The 20,730-nt window shown below is 41.6% G+C and overlaps 1 protein-coding gene and 1 long non-coding RNA gene across 4 annotated transcripts in view; one reads left to right on the forward strand and one right to left on the reverse strand.

Moving 5' to 3' along the window:
* The window catches only part of minpp1b (multiple inositol-polyphosphate phosphatase 1b), a 108,770-nt gene that overhangs the window by 18,389 nt on the left and 69,651 nt on the right, over positions 1 to 20,730 (reverse strand). The window contains exon 4 of one of the 3 annotated variants that reach the window (XM_072557839.1): positions 854 to 1,205. In XM_072557839.1, the coding sequence (XP_072413940.1) occupies positions 854 to 1,205 (352 nt within the window). Of the gene's footprint in view, positions 1 to 298; positions 1,206 to 20,730 lie in introns of those variants that run through there. The other 2 variants (XM_072557841.1, XM_072557840.1) reach the window with 2 other exon arrangements.
* On the forward strand, positions 5,506 to 10,037 carry LOC140463615 (uncharacterized). The gene is made up of 2 exons (XR_011954704.1): positions 5,506 to 5,840; positions 9,107 to 10,037. It is a non-coding gene; the product is annotated as an uncharacterized lncRNA (long non-coding RNA).

Genomic DNA, 20,730 nt, shown 5'->3' on the forward strand with positions numbered 1-20,730 from the left:
CCACACAGTCAGTCGCCTGAGGCGGGAATTGAACCCGGGTCTCCGGCGCTGTGAGGCAGCAGTGCTAACCACTGTGCCACCCACAAACTGTCAGCTCAATCTAACCGTCTGCAATCCCTGGGAACCAAGGTAATAACATTAACACAATAACATTAAGTTAAGTTATTACACAAAAACTTCAACAAACAAAAAAAGGTTATTTGTAAACTTAAACTTACTTGGCTGCATCATTTCATGAAACTTGGCCAATTAAAACATTAGTCTGTAATAAACAATCTCAGCAGTACAAGCTCAAAAAAAAGCCAAATTTTGCAGTTAACTTTGGATGTTCATCTCTTCTAATCCCCAGATCAACCAGAAACTCTGTTGCTCTATGAACAAATACCTTCCAACTGGCTGAGTACTTCTAGCTTTTATTTCACCAGAACCATTGGTTCATTGTCAAAGTTACTTACAATTCAGTTTTCTGACATTGGAGGTTTCGCAGCAGTTTCAGTCCTTCAAACATCTATTATTAACATACTTTCTGATAGAGTCAAGAAACGTGAAATATACAGGATACTGCTTACAAACACTGTCAGTTGACTACTACTGAAGTGATATTCAAAAACCCACAGGATAAATTCCTGCCTCAAAACAGAGTGATTTGTCCCGAGTGCTGACAAAGCAGATTCAGCAACATCTACAGTGTGTGTCAAGTATCTGAGGAAATCTTCCCATTAAAAACAAAACAAATCCATATTTTAGTGACTTGGTGGCCAACCTGAGCCCATCAGAGCAAACAGACACAGCTAGCTCATAATTCATCATGTTCTAGTGAAATTAAGTCCTCTCTTGTGGCAAACTCACATACATTGTTGAATTTCAGTGATTCGGTAAGGTGCTCATAGCTGTACTTTACTTCCTCATAGTCGGTCACAAGGTTTCCACTGTGAGCAAATGGCAGTGGCTTCTCATTCAGAAACAACTGGAGTTTGTACTTTTCTCCCAGGCCCCGTGCTTCATTGCACCTGTACAGCACGAGAACAAGGTTTGCTGCAAACGGAGAAATCCATCCGCTTCGGAACTTGCGACCTTTCTGTGCTTCAAAATTATTCGCCAGTAATGGGTATTTGTCCTTAAAGTAACCCATGAGAGTCAGGACCGGCAGGAGAGTCTCTGCATGTCCGAAGCGTATGACAGCGGTGTGAGATATGGACTGGTTCCTGTGTGCAGAAGAGAAGAGAGAGTGTTAATCTGCAGCTTTTCTGCACGCTTGCTAGCATGACCATTTTAGTAACAGAGTTTCCATGTTACTGTACAAAGACACATTCAACTGGGGTTCCAAGCCTCAGGAATTCTGCAAATGAATGTGCTGTCCAGCATTTTGAAATTATTTCGGGACCAGTGATTAATCTGGCATTTGTTATCCATCCCTCGTCGCTCTTGTTTAATGGATCACTCGGGGCAGTTGTATCCCCTTATTATGTGGCTCAACACAACTTTCTTGCACATGCTCAGTGACTGCCAATCCCCAAAATCACTTCTGTCTGTCTACCTGACTCCTCTGTCCATGATAGAATCCCTACGGTGTGGAAGCAGGCCATTCAGCTCATCAAGCCAACACCAACCCTCCGAACAGCATGCCACCCAAACCCCCTGCATTTCCCAAGGTTAGCCTGTACATCACTGATGATGGTGCAACTGTTCTACAAAGCAACACACAAGTCATAGGAAAAAGGCACCACATCAGAGGAGAGAAACACGTCTTTAACAAAGAAGATTGTCTTAGCTCGAACACAAAATTCTTGCACTGCAGATGCAGGATGGACATTGGTAGTGAGGAGAGGAAAAGCAAGGTGGGGAGTGAGTATTGGTCTAGAACTAAGGTCACGATCTCAGGACAAGGATCAGGCCATTTGTGAGTGAGATGAGAAGGAATTTCTTCACTGAGCAGGTGGTGAATTTTCAGAATTCTCTACCTCAAGGTCTGGAGAAACTCAGTCATTGAGAATGTTCATGACAGAAATTAATAAGAATTCTAAATATTAAAAGACAATTTATTAAGGGATATGGGGATAGTGCAGCAAAATGAGGTTGCAGGAGAAGTTCAGAAATGATCTCATTGAATGGGAGAGCAGGCCTGAAGGGCTGAATAGCCTATTCTTGCTCCTATTCCTTAAGTTTTTCATCATTAATCGTGGATCATACCTCTGACAGATGAGTAGGTTCTCAGTTTGAGTTGGCAACTGCACACACATTTGGTTGGGGGTACAAGAGGTGAAGTGGACAACTTCCCCACTGCAAATTGGATCCTATCTCAGTGAAGCGTCATTTTCAGAGCCAGTGCATCGTTTCACATTTCCAACAACAACTTTCCACCTCTTCCTGGCAAGCTGCTCCAAATTACTATCAGCTTTGTCCTGCAGGACTATGTCCAATGTCTTCTCACTTACCCCAAGTCAGAGAAAACACAGGAACCTGGAACCAAGTACATAAAAGATTTAACGGATTGTGCAGTATTGATGGGCAAGGCACAGTTCAGGTGGAATTGAATGAAAAGTTATGTTTGACACACAAATAAACTCATGTAACAATCTATGGTAATTAAAAAAAGACTTATTTTAGTCCTTTGAAACAGTAACCTTCATCACAGGACAACTCTGGTATGTGACTGTATTAGCATATATATACAGCCAGGACACTCATTCTGATTAGAATGGTACAGATACATTTGCTCTAGGGGTATAGCTAGAACACCATGCCTTGGACTGCAGGCTTCCTGCCCACCTTCAGTGCAGATTTAAACTAGACCAGTAATTTACTGTTTACTAATCAATGCTTTCATGATAAAACTAATAGAACCATTATTACATGAATGCAATGATCATTCAAATTCTGTTACAGAATCCTCCTACTTCCTATGCTAACTAACTCTTTACAATAAAATAGTCTGTTCTCAGCCTGATCTAATACAATTTCCAGTATTATGACTGAAATCCTCTTTTCCATGTCATTACTAGGTGGCATGTGTCTTGGTGGTTAGCATTGCTGCCTCACAACACCAGGGACCCGGGTTTGATTCCAACCTTGGGCAACTATCTGTGTGGAGTTTGTACATTCTCCCCACATCGGTGGGGGTTCCCTCCGGGTGCTTCGGTTTCCTCCCACAGCCCCAAGTTGTGCGGCTTAGGTGGATTGGCCATGGGAAATGCAGGCTCGGGTTGGGGGCTAGTGCAGCTTCAGGGGGTTGAGGTGGAACAACGAATGGCCAGTTTCCATACTGTGGGAATTCTATGATTCTAACATTGCATTAATACCAGAACACACACTACAGTATATTTTTGTTTTATTGTTACCGCCTTATGAAGGGTATGAGATTTTGAATGACCAGTTGATCTACTGTTAGCACACCGGCAGTCAGGTCAAGCACAGCACAATGAGTGAAAGTGAGGCAATTGGATCCAAGGGGAGATGAGAACAGAATGTAGTTGGGAAGATTATGAATGATGCTGGGAACAGTTTAAGCATCGAGGAGAAAGGGGTGATGGATTGGAAGAGGAAAGAGGAGAGGTGTAGATGGGCAATAGTCTGTGTGCAAGGGGAATGTAGAAGGTGAAGGCAGTTGGGCAGACATGAATGCAGGAAGAAGGGGAGGGAGTAAATTGGAGAAGGGGTAAAGAATGGAATTGAGGAGGAAAGGAAAAAAAAGTTGCTAAGGAGAAGATGGTGAAAGAGGGAATGAAGAAATTAGAGGGACAGGAAGAAAGGGTGGACTATAAAGATAACAATAATGAAACATGGGCATAGAAAGCAAGAGGAAAGAAGAGTAGAAATGATCAGGAAAGTATGAGATCAAGGTGATATCAAGGTGATAGTTAAAAGGTGAGAGAGGAAGGTAAAATAGTGGACTCACAAACCTGGGTCTGCAGAGGATACTGAGGGGTAGAGTTTCCCAGGACTTGTTTCTTTTAGGTGGGCAGAAAGTTATGGATTATTTATTGCTGTCGATAAGTGGGTGAGTGGGGTTTGAAATTGGTGAGACAGGTCTGGAACAGCCAGTCCATACATGGACTGCACAGAGAAACTGAGAATTCACTCACTGAGGGGATGATGACAGAGGAGAAGATATTTGTTGAGCAGTTGAGGGAGGAGGTTGTAATAATGATTTATTGCAGGAACATAGGAATTTCAACATGCATGGATTGTGTTGGAGGATACTTTCTGGGGTTGGATATTACTTAACTTGGTGATCAGTGTGTTTCCTTGAAATGGCAACACCTTACCACAGAGTGACTGTTAAACATTTTCAGATCTTGCTTCATTGTGTAGGAACAACTCTGACTTAGAGGAGGAGTAATTTGGCAATGCTTTGGTTTTATTATATTGCGTTTCTAACTTTGATAGTCTAAACGTAAAAGATAACTGTAAATGAGACTGCTATAGTACTGGAGTCTGATGTACCCTGGGAGGCAAATACTGTTTTCTCATCAACTTGTTCACACCTCAGTAGGCCTCCTGCCTCAAACTAATACCACTGCATGGTTTTGGCACGACTGTGCTAATTAATTATTAGTAGACAGACAGAAGGCTGGAAAAACACAGCAAGCCAGGCAGCATCAGGAGGTGCAGAAGTCAACATTTCAGGTGTAGCCCTTCTTCACCCCTTCCCAGAAACAAACACCCATTTGTCACCAGATTGAAATCCAAACGCTTGACAAAGAGTGAAGCTATTGTCTTTATCAAACTCATATACCTTTCATCACAAGAGCCCTTATCTGTCCAATATCAACAATTTTCATGTTAAATAAATTAGACAAAACTAAGATGAATGTTAACTACATAGCTAAGTCTTATATAAGATAAAGGTACTTGTTTTGTGTTACAGGTGGACATAGAATGGGGCTTCTCACAAAGTTGAGAACCTCTGAGTTTATTAAGATGATCTCTTAACAGCTCATATGAGAATGATAATTGCTAAATGGTTCACAATTGCTTCTTATAAATGTAAAAAAGAAACCATATTCTCGGCAATAAGGAACACTGAGTGACCTCCAGGGAAGATGTCTTTTTAATCAACCAGCTAAGTAAAAGGAAAACATAAAAGGAAAAGAATAAGTTTGTGAGAAGATTTGTAGCTCGGGTGCTCGTTGTTGTGGTTCTGTTCACCGAGCTGGGAATTTGTGTTGCAGACGTTTCGTCCCCTGTCTAGGTGACATCCTCAGTGCTTGGGAGCCGCTTCCGGTTGTCAGTTCCAGCTGTCTGCTGCAGTGGCTGATATATTGGATCCAGGTCAATGTGCTTATTGATTGAATCTGTGGACGAGTGCCATGCCTCTAGGAACTCCCTGGCTGTTCTCTGCTTGGCTTGTCCTATAATAGTAGTGTTGTCCCAATCGAACTCATGTTGCTTGTCATCTGAGTGTGTGGCTACTAAGGATAGCTGGCGTGTCGTTTTGTGGCTAGTTGGTGTTCATGGATGCGGATCGTTAACTGTCTTCCTGTTTGTCCTATGTAGTGTTTTGTGCAGTCCTTGCATGGGATTTTGTACACTACTGTGTATACCGGCCACTGCAGCAGACAGCTGGAACTGACAACCGGAAGCGACAGATACAAACCACTATAAATGCCGGAGGAAACATCACAGAAGCGCTTCATAGGAGGCTCCCAAGCACTGAGGATGTCACCTAGACAGGGGGCGAAACGTCTGCAACACAAATTCCCAGCTCGGCAAACAGAACCACAACAGGGAAAGAACAAGTCAGTCATTTTGTTGTATCGTAACATTTGTAATCATAGGATCCTCATCTACCTCCTTTAGCCTTGTGTTTCAAGAATATCTTTTACCACTTCCTAAATCTGGTAAGACTTTCCTGCTTTTCTTGTACTGATGGATGGCACTGACTCAGGATTACTTAGCAGTTGCTGTGTATGAATCCAAGTACGGAATGTCCTTCCTCCCTTCTGCAGCAGTGATTGCTTCCAGCTTTTTAAATCCTCTTGTATATCCCAGTGCTCAGTCAGCACCCTCCCTCCTCCACTCCTGGTGTCAGAGCCCTCAGGTGGCTCGATTGTACTTTCTTGAATCTATTTCTTCAATTCCTCTGCTGGTCTACTTCCCTTCCATTTAAATGCATTTAAAAGCTTTCTGGAAAGCTCGTCTCTTTGACCCAAACCTTCGCTCAAAGTCTGCCTGCATCAGTGAAGCATATTTTGAGACACATTCTACATCAAAGGTCTTACATGGTGACAAACCTGGAGACTTACTCGCTTACATATCCCTCATGGCCCTTTCCATCTTTATTAGCTCCAAAAAGGACAGGGACAGGAATCTTTGAAACAGTAGGACTTTCAAAAAATTCTTGTATCCCAGGGCTACTTATGTGATTCTGGTGGATACGAAAGCTTGTGGACTTCTCCTTCGTTCAGTCTGACTGCAGTTCCCAACCTCCCACCCGCAAACCATTCCTTCAACCCCACCACCCCCCACCCCCCCATTCATTCCTACCTACTGCAAAACAAGATGAATTTTGTTTGTCTGCTATTAGAGCCTTATTAACTCATTACATGCTAAGCGTGCACGAACAGCTTTGTGCTGCACTTTCAACTTAAAGACTTCAGCACGGACAGTCTTTTTTAACATTCTCACCCTTTCTCACCCTGATGCACGGCCCATTGTCCCATCCTCTAGTATTGCTTTGACAGCCTTCAATACCTGCAGAGTTCACCAAGACCCTCTTCTGTAGCAGCTAACCATGGGTTACAAACTCCAGCCTCAGTTCAACTTGGTGGGGCAGTACGGTTCTTTTTAACTACAGAGCTATGAATACACTGGGTCATTGATTTCTACCAAACAAAATGGCTAAAATGATGTTTTTGTTAAAATAAATGACAAAGAAGGCATTCACCTTAGCTGGGGTCAGTGCCATTTCGGGTAGGTTATTTTCCTTACTTTCAGATGGGCTTCAACTAAGTGAAAACCAATCATGGAAGAATACAGTTGCCCCGAAACAAAATCTATACCAGCGTGTGGTATTCAAACTGCTTTTGTGTGAGTGCTCGCTGTCAGAAACAGATGTCTTAATAATTCTCCAGATCCCTGGATATCCTAGGAACACCAAGTTTGGTGTGATTTACACATAATCAGTGGACATGATAAAAGCTAAATATTATTTGTTAGCCATATCAGCTGTAGAACACAATAGATTAATATAACATGCTGCTAGACTGTTAGCTTCATGCAGTTACGAGCCTGTTTATGAACTTATCATAGATTTAGGGGTGGCACGGTGGTTCAATGCTTTGCACTGCTGCCCCACAGTGCAAGGTACTCAAACTCGGGCCACAGTCTGTGTGGAGATTGCACATTCTCCCAGCATCTGCACGTATTTCCTCCGAATACTCCGGTTTCCTCCCACAGTCCAAAGATGTGCAGGTTAAGCGTATCTGCCATGCTAAAATGCCCATAGTGTCCGGGGAAGTGCAGGATTACGGGGATGGGCTGATTACAGGCTGGGTGGCATGCTCTTTGGAGGGTTGGGTGTGGACTCAATAAGCTGAATGGACTGCTTCTGCACTGTAGGGATTCTACGATTCTATGATAATGGTCTGAATAACAAGTAAGCAGAAAATGTTAGGGTAATAAATTAAGAAATTGCCCATCATGATTGTTCATTGCTCAGAGTATAGGAGTTGGGTTGTCCTGTCTCCCTCTTATAGAAAGGATATAATTAAGCTGGAGAGGGTTCAGAAGAGATTTGTCAGGATGTTGCCAGGAATGGAGGATTTGAGATATAAGGAGAGGTTGAACTTATTTCACTGTATGTAGCATGGGGTTGAGTGGTGACCTTAAAGAGACTTCTCAAATAGTGAGGGGATAGATAAAGTGAATGGCAGATGTAGTTTTCCTAGGGTGGGCATTTCAAAACTAGGGGACATATTTTTAAGGTGAGAGAAGAGAGATTTGAAAAAGGAGTGAGGGGCAATTTTGTACACAGAGAATGGTTCATGTGTGGAATGAACTTTCAGAGATAGCGGTGGATGTGGGTACAGTTATAATGTTTAACAGGCACTTAGATAAGTACATGAATAAGAAATGTGGAGGGATATGGCAGGTGGGACGAGTTTAGTTTGGGATTATGTTTGGCATGGACTGGTTGGACCGAAGGGTCTGTTTCTGCACTGTATGATTCCAAGACCCTACGATTACCAAGACCAATTCCCATACATGAATGCCTTCATTGTAGACACTGGTGTCACACTTGAAGGAGAAATGCAGTCACTTGAAGGAGAAAAACAATGTCAGCAGCAAAGTCATATCTTGTCAAGTGGATCTCCTATGGGATATCAAAAAGCCTTTGCCAGGGAACGGAAGTCTTTGCCGGGTACTTGGTTGACAGTTATGAAAAAGGCTGGCCACACTCACCTAGCTCTGGTAAAACTGTTTGGAATAGATGTGAAATATGTGTGAACTGTTCAGCTGCTTAACACAGAATCATTTTGAATGGTTAACAGTTTGCATCTGTTTTGGTAGTCTGCTAAGAGGCACTGAGCTATCATATAAATAAACCATTGAGAGTTGTATTAGGTGAAGCAGTCAGTAGGTCTGGGTCTCTAATGCTGTACATGCTGAGGGACCTATTTGGGACCTCACAGAGAGAGGATGTTAGGAACACTGCTTCTCAAGTTGTTCCTCAGCATTGTGGTCAATGTGAATGATAACTTTAATCAAAAACAGGAAGATATTCAATGAATAATAACTCCTGCCTGTGGTTCTCAGTTGAATATTTGTTCTAGGAATAAAAACAGCAAGCAGAGCAGGAGCTGAGCTTTTTGGGTTTAACCACTTGCATGTCAGTGATCCCAACTTGCATAATCATTTCAAGATGCTCCTTTTGATATGACACTAATTTGGGCCAGAGACAGTACCAGAATCTGAATGCAGCAAGCTTGTGATCTGCAGGAAGGCACAGGATATATTTGACAACATGGAAGGATTTGTTCCTTTCTCCTCATCCCCTCCCTCCTCTTTTTTTTCTCTGACTATATTTTTGGTTATGGACTGCTCACACTCGAAGGGTTTCCAGTTTTGATGGAAGTTAATTGACCGAAATTTTCTTTCTTCACAGATGCTACCGGACCTCCTGCCCCTTACCAGCAGCTGCTTTTCTCTCCTATTTACATAAAGTTAACTATGAACTGAAATTTTACTGGAAAAACATTTTATTTATAAAGGGCCAGAGTTGAACATTGCTAAAATAAAAATCTGGATATCATCAGAGCTGTGTACCAATGGTTTCTCAACTGCTTCTGTGTTAAAACCTTGAGAGACTTCCACGAAGCTGTGTCGTAAGTTCCAAAGGGTAATGCAAGTTACCACAACAAAACAGAGGACTGTTTTATCCTGATGGAACTAAAGGACTATCTCGTAAGTGCATTATCAAAAAAAGCAGGCAGTGGCTTTGGGATATCCTGATTTTAATCCCTAGACTGTCGGTTAACGTGTGTAATCTTGATTCATTCAGGTATTGAAAGGAGAAAATACAATAGTAGAACTAATTCACATCAAAAGGATTGTTAGAAGTTTCCAAGGAGAAATGTGTAACACCACAGATGTTCCTGTGTTTAAATGTGCCCTGTATTTTATAAAGGATGAAAGGTTATGAAGTGAAAATGTACACAACACAAAAACAGCCTCCAAAAATTCCTTCAGCCAAACAATTCAGAGTAATTATTTAAAGAAATGTTTACAATGTAACTCCATTTATAGAGCTTAATGAACTGAATTTAATTTAATTTAAATTGGTGACATTGGTGAGTTGGTGAAGATTTCAGGACCATACTTTCTGGTTCTCTCACTGAATTAAGAGATTACATAGAGTGGGTGACAAAGTGAAGTTAAAACCTAAAATCAGCCACCATTGTACTGAAAGGCAGATTATGTTTGACATGTGATCTCCCTCTGGTGCTCTTAATGTTTACTTTGCTTCCTATGGTGTTTATTTATCTTACAATATTCCTCACAATGATGTAAAATAAATGAGGTGACATTATTTTCAAGATCCTTATGAAATGGTGCTTTCCTGTTACCACAAAGACAGTGTGAATACCACCTCTAGTGGTAACCTGCCATTCTCTATGATACAGTTGGCTGAATACACAAGCTGCTGTTCAGCTTTGCTGTTTATGCAGACTGTCCCCAAATATGGAGGCAGTTCAGGCAACTAAAAACATAAAATCTGGATTCAGAGATTTCAGGATCTGCATATGTATCGTACTCTCTCAAGCTGCCATTGTTGACAACTAGACTCAAGCAAGAATGGTCAGAAGTGCAGCCTTCAACACACTTTGAATGCCATTCTAGGAATGAATGCAAGTCATTCTGCATACCAAACTAAGAGTTGATTAGGTGATAGCCCTGGCTACTCTGCTGCAAGCATGTGAAGGTTAGACTGTGTACCAGTGGCATGTCAATTAAGCTCAACCACTTTCACTTGAGCTACCTTCAAATGCTCCTAAAGATCAGCAGTTAGCTCAACAAGCCAGACACTGAGAAACTCACCTGAGCTGGCATATCTCCACCACACTGAGACAGTCACAACTGAGTATGGCTGGTCCGACAGCCAGAATGTATGACACTGACATACCAAAGTCAGGAGTATGCTCTGATGGTGGACAAAGGAAGTGCTACAAGAACACTAAGGCCTAATGGTAGTACCGCTGGACCGATAATCTCGCAACACCCAGGTTCGAATCCCACCACAGCAGATAGTGGAATTTCAAATCAATAAAAATCTGAAATTAAGAATCTAATGATTCCCATGAATCAGGGCGGCACGGTGGCACAGTGGTTAGCACTGCTGCCTCACAGCACCAGAGACCTGGGTTCAATTCCCGCCTCAGGCGACTGACTGTGTGGAGTTTGCACATTCTCCCAGTGTCTGCGTGGGTTTCCTCCGGGTGCTCCGGTTTCCTCCCACAGTCCAAAGATGTGCAGGTTAGGTGAATTGGCTATGCTAAATTGCCCGTAGTGTTAGGTAAGGGGTAGATGTAGGGGTATGGGTGGGTTGTGCTTCGGCGGGGCGGTGTGGACTTGTTGGGCCGAAGGGCCTGTTTCCACACTGTAAGTAATCTAATCCAATCTATTATCGATTGCTGGGAAAAACTCATCTGGTTCACTAATGTCACTCAAAGGATCAGCTGTGAACAGGACAGGATAGTGCAAACGATTAGAGTTTCAGATGATTTACTGACTCAAGATTTCCTCTTCTTGTGATTTTTCTTTGTCTCTGATATTTCTTGCCTTTGAAATACACCACAGCCTTTTAAATTAGGTGTTCCAGGTAGCAGCAATCCTGGAGGACCTTGTGGACTCAGGTCAGAGCCAAAACTCCTCAGTGAAGCCTTCGGTGTCTTTTTTTGATTCATTCATAGGATGTGGGTGTTGCTGGCTGGGCCAGTATTTATTACCAATTCCTAATTGGCCAGAGGGCAGTTAAGAGTCATCCATATTGCTGAGATTCTGGAGTCACATGTAAGCCAAACCAAGCAAGGAATTCAGTTTCCTTCCCTAAATGACATTAGTGAACCAGATGAGTTTTTCCCAGCAATCGATAATTGATTCATGGGAATCATTAGATTCTTAATTTCAGATTTTTATCGATTTGAAATTCCACTATCTGTTGTGGTGGGATTCGAACCTGGGTGTTGCGAGATTATCGGTCCAGCGGTACTACCATTAGGCCTTAGTGTTCTTGTAGCACTTCCTTTGTCCACCATCAGAGTATACCCCTGACTTTGGTATGTCAGTGTCAGACGTTATGGCTGTCGGACCACCCACAGCAGTCACATATGTACCTACCAAACATCCAAATGATAAACATGGTCATATTTGCCTTGAGTAATGAACAAGAGCAGTGAACTACATTTCTGTAGTCATTGCTCTACGTTCTTATTTTGTCTCCCGTAGTTTTCAACAAACCAGAGTTTGAAGAACTTAAGCAAAATATTTTTTCACTCTGAAGAGATTGTCCAAATATATTTTGTTTCATATGACTGCATTTCTTTTCCTGACTAGTTTGCATCTAAATTTACATCACTAATATTATCTCACTAGTTTAATCATGGAAGTTTGGCAACTAATTAACAGCCACATATTAAGATTTTCTTGATATTTGAGGGAAGAGGACTTTCAGCTCATTTATTAAAATATTGCATTTTTTTAAAAATTAAATTTGTTTATAAAGGGCTGAATTGATAAAAAACCTATACAATGGGAAGCAGTCAAAGCCTTTATCTAGAATAGTCTTCTTTATTATCAATAACAGATTCAGATAATGGAATTCAATGGCACATTTCAGAAAGGAGATCAGTGCTGGGAGTGTCCTGTTTGTTTGTCTCACTATCTGGAATTCATGCTGAGCTCAAAGTCTTTGTCATGTTTCTCACACCAAAAGGTAGTGGCGGGGGTGAGAGCTGGTGTACCCAGGGTTATCTGGACACGATCCTGGATATTGAGAGCAATGGATGGGTCAGAGGTCAAGTTGTGGCTTCTACGGCAAGCTGCTACAATGTCAAGAGGTAGCAATATCAGACAATGTGCTCAAAATGGTACTGTCTAGTTTCAGGAAAATGCTAGTTCCTAAAATATATATTTAGCCTACTACAGAGATAACGTCCTTGTTTTTTTTCTATTATAAGGAACACAAATTGCAACTCACCACAAAAGTTATTAACTTCCATTTAATTACAGAACTTTCTAATGCATTTAATACAATGGAACAAATATCCTGATGAAGGGCTTTTGCCCGAAACGTCGATTTTACTGCTGCTTGGATGCTGCCTGAACTGCTGTGCTCTTCCAGCCCCACTAATCCAGAATCTGGTTTCCAGCATCTGCAGTCATTGTTTTTACCTAATGGAACAAATAGCCTATTTATGTTGAAGTGTTGGGATCTCTGTGAGTGAACAGTTCTGCTTTTGCTAAGTACCTTATAGCAAATGAGCTCCACATTTGTGTGTATATTTCCTTTTCCTCTGCATGCTAATACTAACATGATTTAGTCTCCAACAGATGTTTAGTTTTTTTTTTCAGGTTTTGCCTGCTGTTCTTAATTTCTCTTTATACTGGTCTGAACCCGAAAACTGAGCCTCAATATCGGAAAGCATTCTTTGGCAGTATTTTAAACTATGCCACAGATGTCCGGGTAATCCAAAGTGCATTATAGTGCGACAAAAACTGCAGCCATAACAAAATGAAATCTTTAGGTAGAAGTGGATGTTCCATACTAACTCCCCCCGGTAAGAGAGATTAAGTTACTCCCACTCAAATACAGTACAACTGTAGATTCCATGATACCAAGTCAGACAAACCTAAATAAAGGAAACACCTGTTTCTTGAGTGAGGGGCAGAATGAAATTTATGTCAGATCCAAAAGCATCAGACTTTTGTTTTAACATATAATATTTTGACACAGCTTCGTCCCAATGATGTTTTTGACAGACACTGTGAATTTAGAATGGTCACCTCAAGGCTTTAGTCTCAAAACGGTTGCATTGTTTACATGGGAGAAATTATACAAGAAGTAAGTCTATATACATAGCCATTAATTTTATGAGGAAATGGCTACTTGCCTTCCTGGAAGGAAGTCATTCCCTGTACTCACAAGTTAATTGCACCAGACGTTAGCTCAAGAACTTGAAATATTAAATTGATGAAACACTCATATGTAAATAACATAGAGGTATTCTTGAACCCAACTATTTGTCAAGTGTAGAATCATAGAGATGTACCGCATAGAAACAACTCATCCATGCAAACCAGATATCTTGAATTAATCTAGTCCAATTTGCCATCATTTGGCCCATATCCCTCTAATTCCTTCCTATCCATGTACACATCCAGATCCCTTTTAAATGTTGTAATTGTACCAGTCTCTACTACCTCCTCTGGCATCTCATTCCATATGTGCACCACCCTCTGCATGAAAAAGGTGTCCCTTCAGATCCCTTTTAAATCTTGCCCCTCTCACCTTAAAACAAATCCAGTGGCAGAAGTAAATAAATAAGATGACCAAAAGCTGCTGTAACTGACTTCTGGAAACACTAATACATACAAGTTCCTCTCTGAGCCACTAACCATCCTGACTTGGAACTTACATTGCCTTTCCTTCAGTTTCACTGGGCCAAGGTCCTGCAAAGCTCTTCATAACAGCACTGTGGGCATCGCCGTAGCGCATGGACTGTGGCTCAACAAGGCAGCTCGTTACCACCTTCTCAAGGGCAACTAGGAATGGGCAGTAAGGATGATGTGAAACTTAAAAGGGTTCAGAAAAGATTTACATGGATGTTGCTGGAGTTGGAGGTTTTGAGCTACAGGGAGAGGCTGAATAGGCTGGGGCTGTTTTCTCTGGAGCGCTGAGGGGTGACCTTATAGAAGCTTGTAAAATCATGAGGGGAATAGATAGGATAAATAGACAAGGACTTTTCCTCGGAGTCCAGAGTTTGAGGCCATAGGTTTGGGGTGAGAGGGGAAAGATCTAAAAGAGACCTAAGGGGCAACTGTTTCACACAGAGGCTGGTACATGCAGGGAACAAGCTGCCAGAGGAAGTGGTGGAGGCTGGTACAATGACAACATTTAAAAGGCATCTGAATGGGTATATGAATCAGAAGGGTTGAGAGAGATATGGGCTGGGTGCTGGCAGATAGTACTAGATTAATTTGGGGTATCTGGGCGGCATGGACGAGTTGGACTGAAGAGTCTGTTTCTGTGCTGTACATCTCAATGACTTTATGACTATAATGCTAGCCTGGCCAGTGACGCTAACTTCCCATGAATGTATAAATTGAAAAAGACGATTAATTGACCATCTTCCAATATGAAATTGATATCCTAATGAATTTACCTCCCAGGTTTATTTCAGAGCAATACCCTTCCACGAACAGCAGAAATATGAATAGATAGTTGTCATGTAACATTAGATAACAATTCACCCTTTTGTAAGTCCACAGCATGCATTATTTAAACTGGCCACTAGTTCTGCAAGGAAACAAAATTGCATATCTTGACCTCTCTTCATAAAATGTAGTTTGGAAAATAGACTGACTATGAAATGCATAGTGAGTCGTGGTCTTCTTCACCAAGATGTTTTACTCCACCCTGAAACCAAATACTGAACAAGCAAGCAATTTTACTTTTACTAGACTTAGAGATCAAACAAACACTTTCATTCTCCCTGAAAATATTTACGTAGAGGTTTAAATGATCATGCAAACCTTTACACCTTGGTAAACATTTAACATTGATATTGAATACAATATAGCATACTTCAAATGCAGCAAATCTCTCTAAAATACCAGGATATCATAAAATACATCCTGTTGTTAAATGCCCCTTCCTATTCATAATCAGAAATATAAAGCCTGGAAGTTTCCCAGTTCCCCAAAATAACCACTGAATTACTGCATTTCTACAATGGCAAGTGGAACACCATCACAGTCTCCATAACCAGAAAAAGACTGTTGCTCTGTCTTATAACCATGAGTAGGAGAGAGTTCTGCTAAAAATGCATCACCTGCAAAGTATTCTGTCTAACCTTGTTGTAGAAGCTTGTGAAAAGGTGAAAATTCATGGTACACCCTCTCCAACAAAGGCAGTGATGATAACAACATACGTTCTGAAAAAAGGTCACTGAACTCAAAATGATAACAACATTCTGCAGTTCAGTAAATGCCTCTGAACTCCTTACCTTTGATAAGCAAACAATGACAAACTGTACTTTGTTTATGTAATGGAGGAAATCTTGTGGGGAGATGGTGCCACAACCATGGTGTCATTGGACTAGTTAACCAGACACGAGGGCAATGTTCTCAGACATTATCCCACCACAGCAGCTGGTTTAATTTAAAGTTAATTCATTAATCTGGAAATAAAAGTTAGTCTCATTAACAATGAGCATGAAACCATCACAGATTGTCAAAAAAGATTTAATCTGGACAAATGCAAGGTGATACATTTTGGAAGATCTAACGCGGAAGGGGAGCATACAGTAAATGGCAAAAACCTTTAGAAGCATCAACATAGAGAGGGAACTAGGCATATAGATCCCTGGAAGTGGGAAGACTTGTGGATAAGGGGTCAAGAAGGAATAGCATGCTTGCCTTCATTGGTCGGGGCACAGAGTGTAAAAATTGGCAAGTCATATTGAACTTTAATCAGACCACATTTACAATATTGTGTACAGTTCTGGTTGCCATACTTCCAGATGGAGGTTTTGGAGAGGGTACAGAAATGGTTTACTAGAATGTTGTCTGGCTTGGAGGGTATTAGCTAGGAAGACAGACTGGAAAAACTTGGGTTGGTTTCACTCGAACATCGAAGGATGAGGGGGTGACCTGGTAAAAGTTTACAAAATTATGAGGGGCACAGATAGAATGGATAGTTGGAGTGTCTTTTCCAGGGTAGCAAAGTCAATTACTAGAGGCCATAAGTTTAAGGTAAAAAGGAGGTGCATTTAAAGGAAGCATGAGAGGTACTTTTTTTTAAAAACAGGGTGATAAGTGCCTGGAATGTGGTGACAGAGGAGTTGGTGGGGGCAAACATAATAGCAAAGGTTAAGAGGCATCTTGACAGATATATGAATAGGCAGGGAATGGAGGGTTTGGACTGCCTCAGGCAGAAGGTTTCTAGTTTAGAAAGGCATAATGTCGGCACTGTTGGGGGGCTGAAGGGCCTGTTACTTTGCTGTACTATTCTTTGTTCTCCGTTATTAAAGTTAGTGATGCTCACATTACAAAAGTAGGGAGCGGCAATGTATGGAATTATAAGAATTAATAACAATCTTTCAAGTTATTAACAAGCAGCTAATGTAGGTCAGCATGCACATGAATAGCATTTGTATGGACTCAGGCACAGGTAGCAAAGGTTTGGATGCCCTCATGTTCATGTAGGGTGCAAGGTGGGAGGCATGCAAAGACAGTCAAGAATAGAGGTGACAAAGATTTAGTCATAGAGTCATAGAGATGTACAGCATGGAAACAGACCCTTCAGTCCAACCCATCCATGTCAACCAGATATCCCAACCCAATATAGTCCCACCTGCCAGCACCCAGCCCATATCCCTCCAAACCTTTCCTTTTCATAAACCCATCCAAATGCCTTTTAAATTTTGCAATTGTACCAGCCTCCACCACTGAGGGTTTCAGCAGGAGATGAGCGGAGGCAGATAGAAGTTGCAATAATGTGGTGTAGGTGGCGGTAGGGCTCATCTTGGTGAGGGTGGTGATGTCTGATAGCAAGCTGATCTCAGGGTCTGGCGTGGCACCAAGGTTGTGAGAAGTCTGCTTCAGTGTCAGACACTTATCAGAGAGAAGCTGGTAGCTGAGAGCTGAGAGTAGCTGGAACCCAGGGATTATAATGGAGACTGAAAAGCAACCACTTGATTGTTCAACTGCAGAATATTAACGCTCATTTAGCGCTGCATTTTGGATGAACCACCCAAGAATTCAGAGAAGAGAGAAGGGACAAGAAAGCTGGCAATGATATACATCAGTGAATATATGGTTACTGACAGTATACTGGTCAGGCTATTTTATTCATGGACAAAACATAAATATGAAATCGGATACATTCTTGAGGAAGTTCCAAGATGATGGCACAGGAATGTGAAGAGAAATTAAATGGGCAAATGACACGTAAATAAGAAAAATTAAATGAGTTTGTCATCCAGCTGGATGACAACAGTGAGGCAGTGACGGAGGTGGTGTAGTCAACTGTCAAAAGCTGCAGATAGATTGAGTAGGACAAGAGAAGAGAGTTTAATTTTGCGTGTCGTGCAGGATGTCAAGAATATTCAATGCTGAGGTAGACCAAATTTTGATCGGTAAGGGAGATTAAAGATTATAGGGAAAAAGGCAGGAACGTGGAATGGAGTACTATCAGGTCAGCCATGATCTTATTACAAGAAATTGATAGGCTGAATGGCCTAATTCTGCTCTTATGTCTTATGGCCTTACATGGTTTTGAGAAGTCAACAGTGTGGTGCTGAAAAAGCATAGCAGGTCAGGCAGCATCTGAGGAGCAGGAAAAATCAACATTTTGGGCAAAAGCCCTTCATCAGGAATGTTTGCCCGCGATGTCAATTTTCCTGCTCCCTGGATGCTTTTCCAGCACCACACTCTTGACTCTAATCTCCAGCACCTGCAGTACTCACTTTCACCATGGTTTTGAGAAGAGCCATTTTGGTCCCGTGGCAGTGATGGGAACCTAACTGAAGATGGCATTTCAGGAAATTAACACAAAAGCTTGAAACAGGGTGGAATTTTTAAAGTGCATCAAGGAGAGCTTTTTCTGCCAGTAGGTAGATAGCCCAATGAGAGATGGAACAGTGCTCGACCTAATCCTAGGGAATGAAGCCAGTTAAGTGGGAGAAGTTTCGGTTGGTGAACATTTTGGGGGATAGTGATCACAACTTTGTAAGTTTCAAAGTCATTACTGGAAGGGATTAGGATAGTGCAGAAGTTAAGTGTCTAAAATTTGGGGAAGTCCAATTTCAATACCTTTAGGCATGTTTTGACAAACATCAACTAGGAGCACATACTTGCAGGGAAGTCTACACTGGGACAGTGGAAGTCTTTTAAAAATAGTGTGGCAAGAATTCAGGGCCAGCACATTCCTCTAAGACTGAAGGACAGCAAGTCCAGGGAACCCTGGATGTCAAGGGATACTGACAGCTTGATAAGGAAAGCATATGTCAGGTACTATACATTAAAAACAGAGGAAGCCTTTCAAAAGTATACAAGAGTGTAGATATTGCTTAAAAATAACATTCAGAGGGCAAAAAGAGGCTATGAAATATCTTTGACAGATAGAATTAAGGAAAGCCCCAAGGAATTTATAAGTATGTTAAGAGTAAGAGGATTACCAGGGAAAGGTGGGGCCTACTGAAACCAAAGACACAAGCTGTGTGTGAAGCCAGAGGACATGGGTAGGGTCTTAGTACTTCTCACTTGTATTCACAGAGGGGAAAAAGCATTAGAGCCAGGGATTTCAGTTGGGATGGTGAGGTTTTAGAAAATGTTGAGACTAATAAGGAGGAGATATTAGATGCTTTAACATGCATACAGGTATATAAATCCCCAGAGCTTGATGAGGTGCATCCTAGGTTGCTATGAAAGGTAAGGGCAGGGATTGCTGGGGCCCTGGAATACATGTAACACTTTGCTGGCCACAGGTGGTAGAGTGCCAGATAACTGATAGCGAACATAGTTCTTTTGTTCAAGAAGGCAGCAGGAATAGATCAGGAATAGGTCACACACCAATTAGTCTGACATCAGTGGTAGGGAAATTATTGGAAAACATTCTGAGGGACAAGATTTATTAACACTTGGAAAGGTAGCGATTGGTTAGGGATAGTCAACCTGGATTTGTTTGAGGGAGATCATGTCTGACTAATTTGCGATTTTTGAAAAAGTGATGAAATATATTAATGAGGATAGTGCAGTTGATACAGTCTACTTGGACTTCAGTAAGGCCTTTGACAAGGTCCTACATGGATGCTGTTCCAAAAGGTAAGAGTCCATGAGATCTAAGGCAAGTTGGCAAACTGGATCTTAAACTGACTTGCAAATAGGAGGCAAAGGGTAATAGTGGAGGGATGTATTTGTAATTGGAAGCGTGTGACCAGTGGTGTACCACAGTGATCAATGCTGGGACCCTTGTTGATTGTAATGCACATCAACATCTTGGATGTGAATGTAGAAGGTATACTGGTAAATTTGCAGATTACATAAAATTTTGTGTTGGTGTTGATAGTGAGGAGGATGGCTTCAGCTACAGCTGGTAAATTGGGATGAGCAATAGCAGATGGAATTTAATTCTGATAAATATGAGTTGATGCATTTTAGAAGGTCTAATAAGGGCAGGATATACACAATGAATAATAAGTTCCGAGGGAATACTGAGGAATGAAGGGATCTCAGTTTATAAATCCATAAATCCCTGAAGGTGTCAGCACAGGTACATTGGGTGGTGAAGAAGGGATACAGGATGCTTGGCTTCATTAGCCAGGGTGTAAAATACAGAAGAAAGCAAGTTTTGCTACAGTTTAATAAAATATTGTTTAGATGTAAACTTATGCCCTATGGTGTTAGACATGGCTTGCATGGGGAAAAGATTCTCCTGACCTTCGCTGTCAATGCCTGACATGATTTTGTATATCTCAAGCAGATCCCCCTCAGCTTGCACTCGGTCCAAGGAAAACAAACCCAGTCCATCCAGACTCTCCTCATAACTAAGACCTTAGGACGGCATGGTGGCTCAGTGGTTAGCACTGCTGCCTCACAGCACCAAAGACCCAGGTTCATTTCCTGCCTCAGGCAACTGACTGTGTGGAGTTTGCACATTCTCCCCGTGTCTGCGTGGGTTTCCTCCGGGTGCTCCGGTTTCTTCCCACAATCCAAAGATGAGTAGGTTAGGTTCATTAGTCAGGGGTAAATATAGAATAATAGGTTTGGGTGGGAGACTCTTCGGAGGGTCAGACTTGTTGGGCTGAAGGTCCTGTTTCCACACTGTAGGGATTCTAACTTGCTAACGTCTCTGAGTAAACAAATTTCTCCTCATCTCATTTCTAGCTCTCTTTCCATTTGTTAAATGGGGAAATATAGATTTTGTGCAAAGAAACTCCAAACTCTTCAACTATCTAGGACATTTACAGAATAGCTAAGGTTTATTTGGAAGTAAGTATCATTCTTGGC

This window comes from Chiloscyllium punctatum, chromosome 38, assembly GCF_047496795.1.
Source record: "Chiloscyllium punctatum isolate Juve2018m chromosome 38, sChiPun1.3, whole genome shotgun sequence".
Lineage (NCBI taxonomy): Eukaryota > Metazoa > Chordata > Chondrichthyes > Orectolobiformes > Hemiscylliidae > Chiloscyllium > Chiloscyllium punctatum.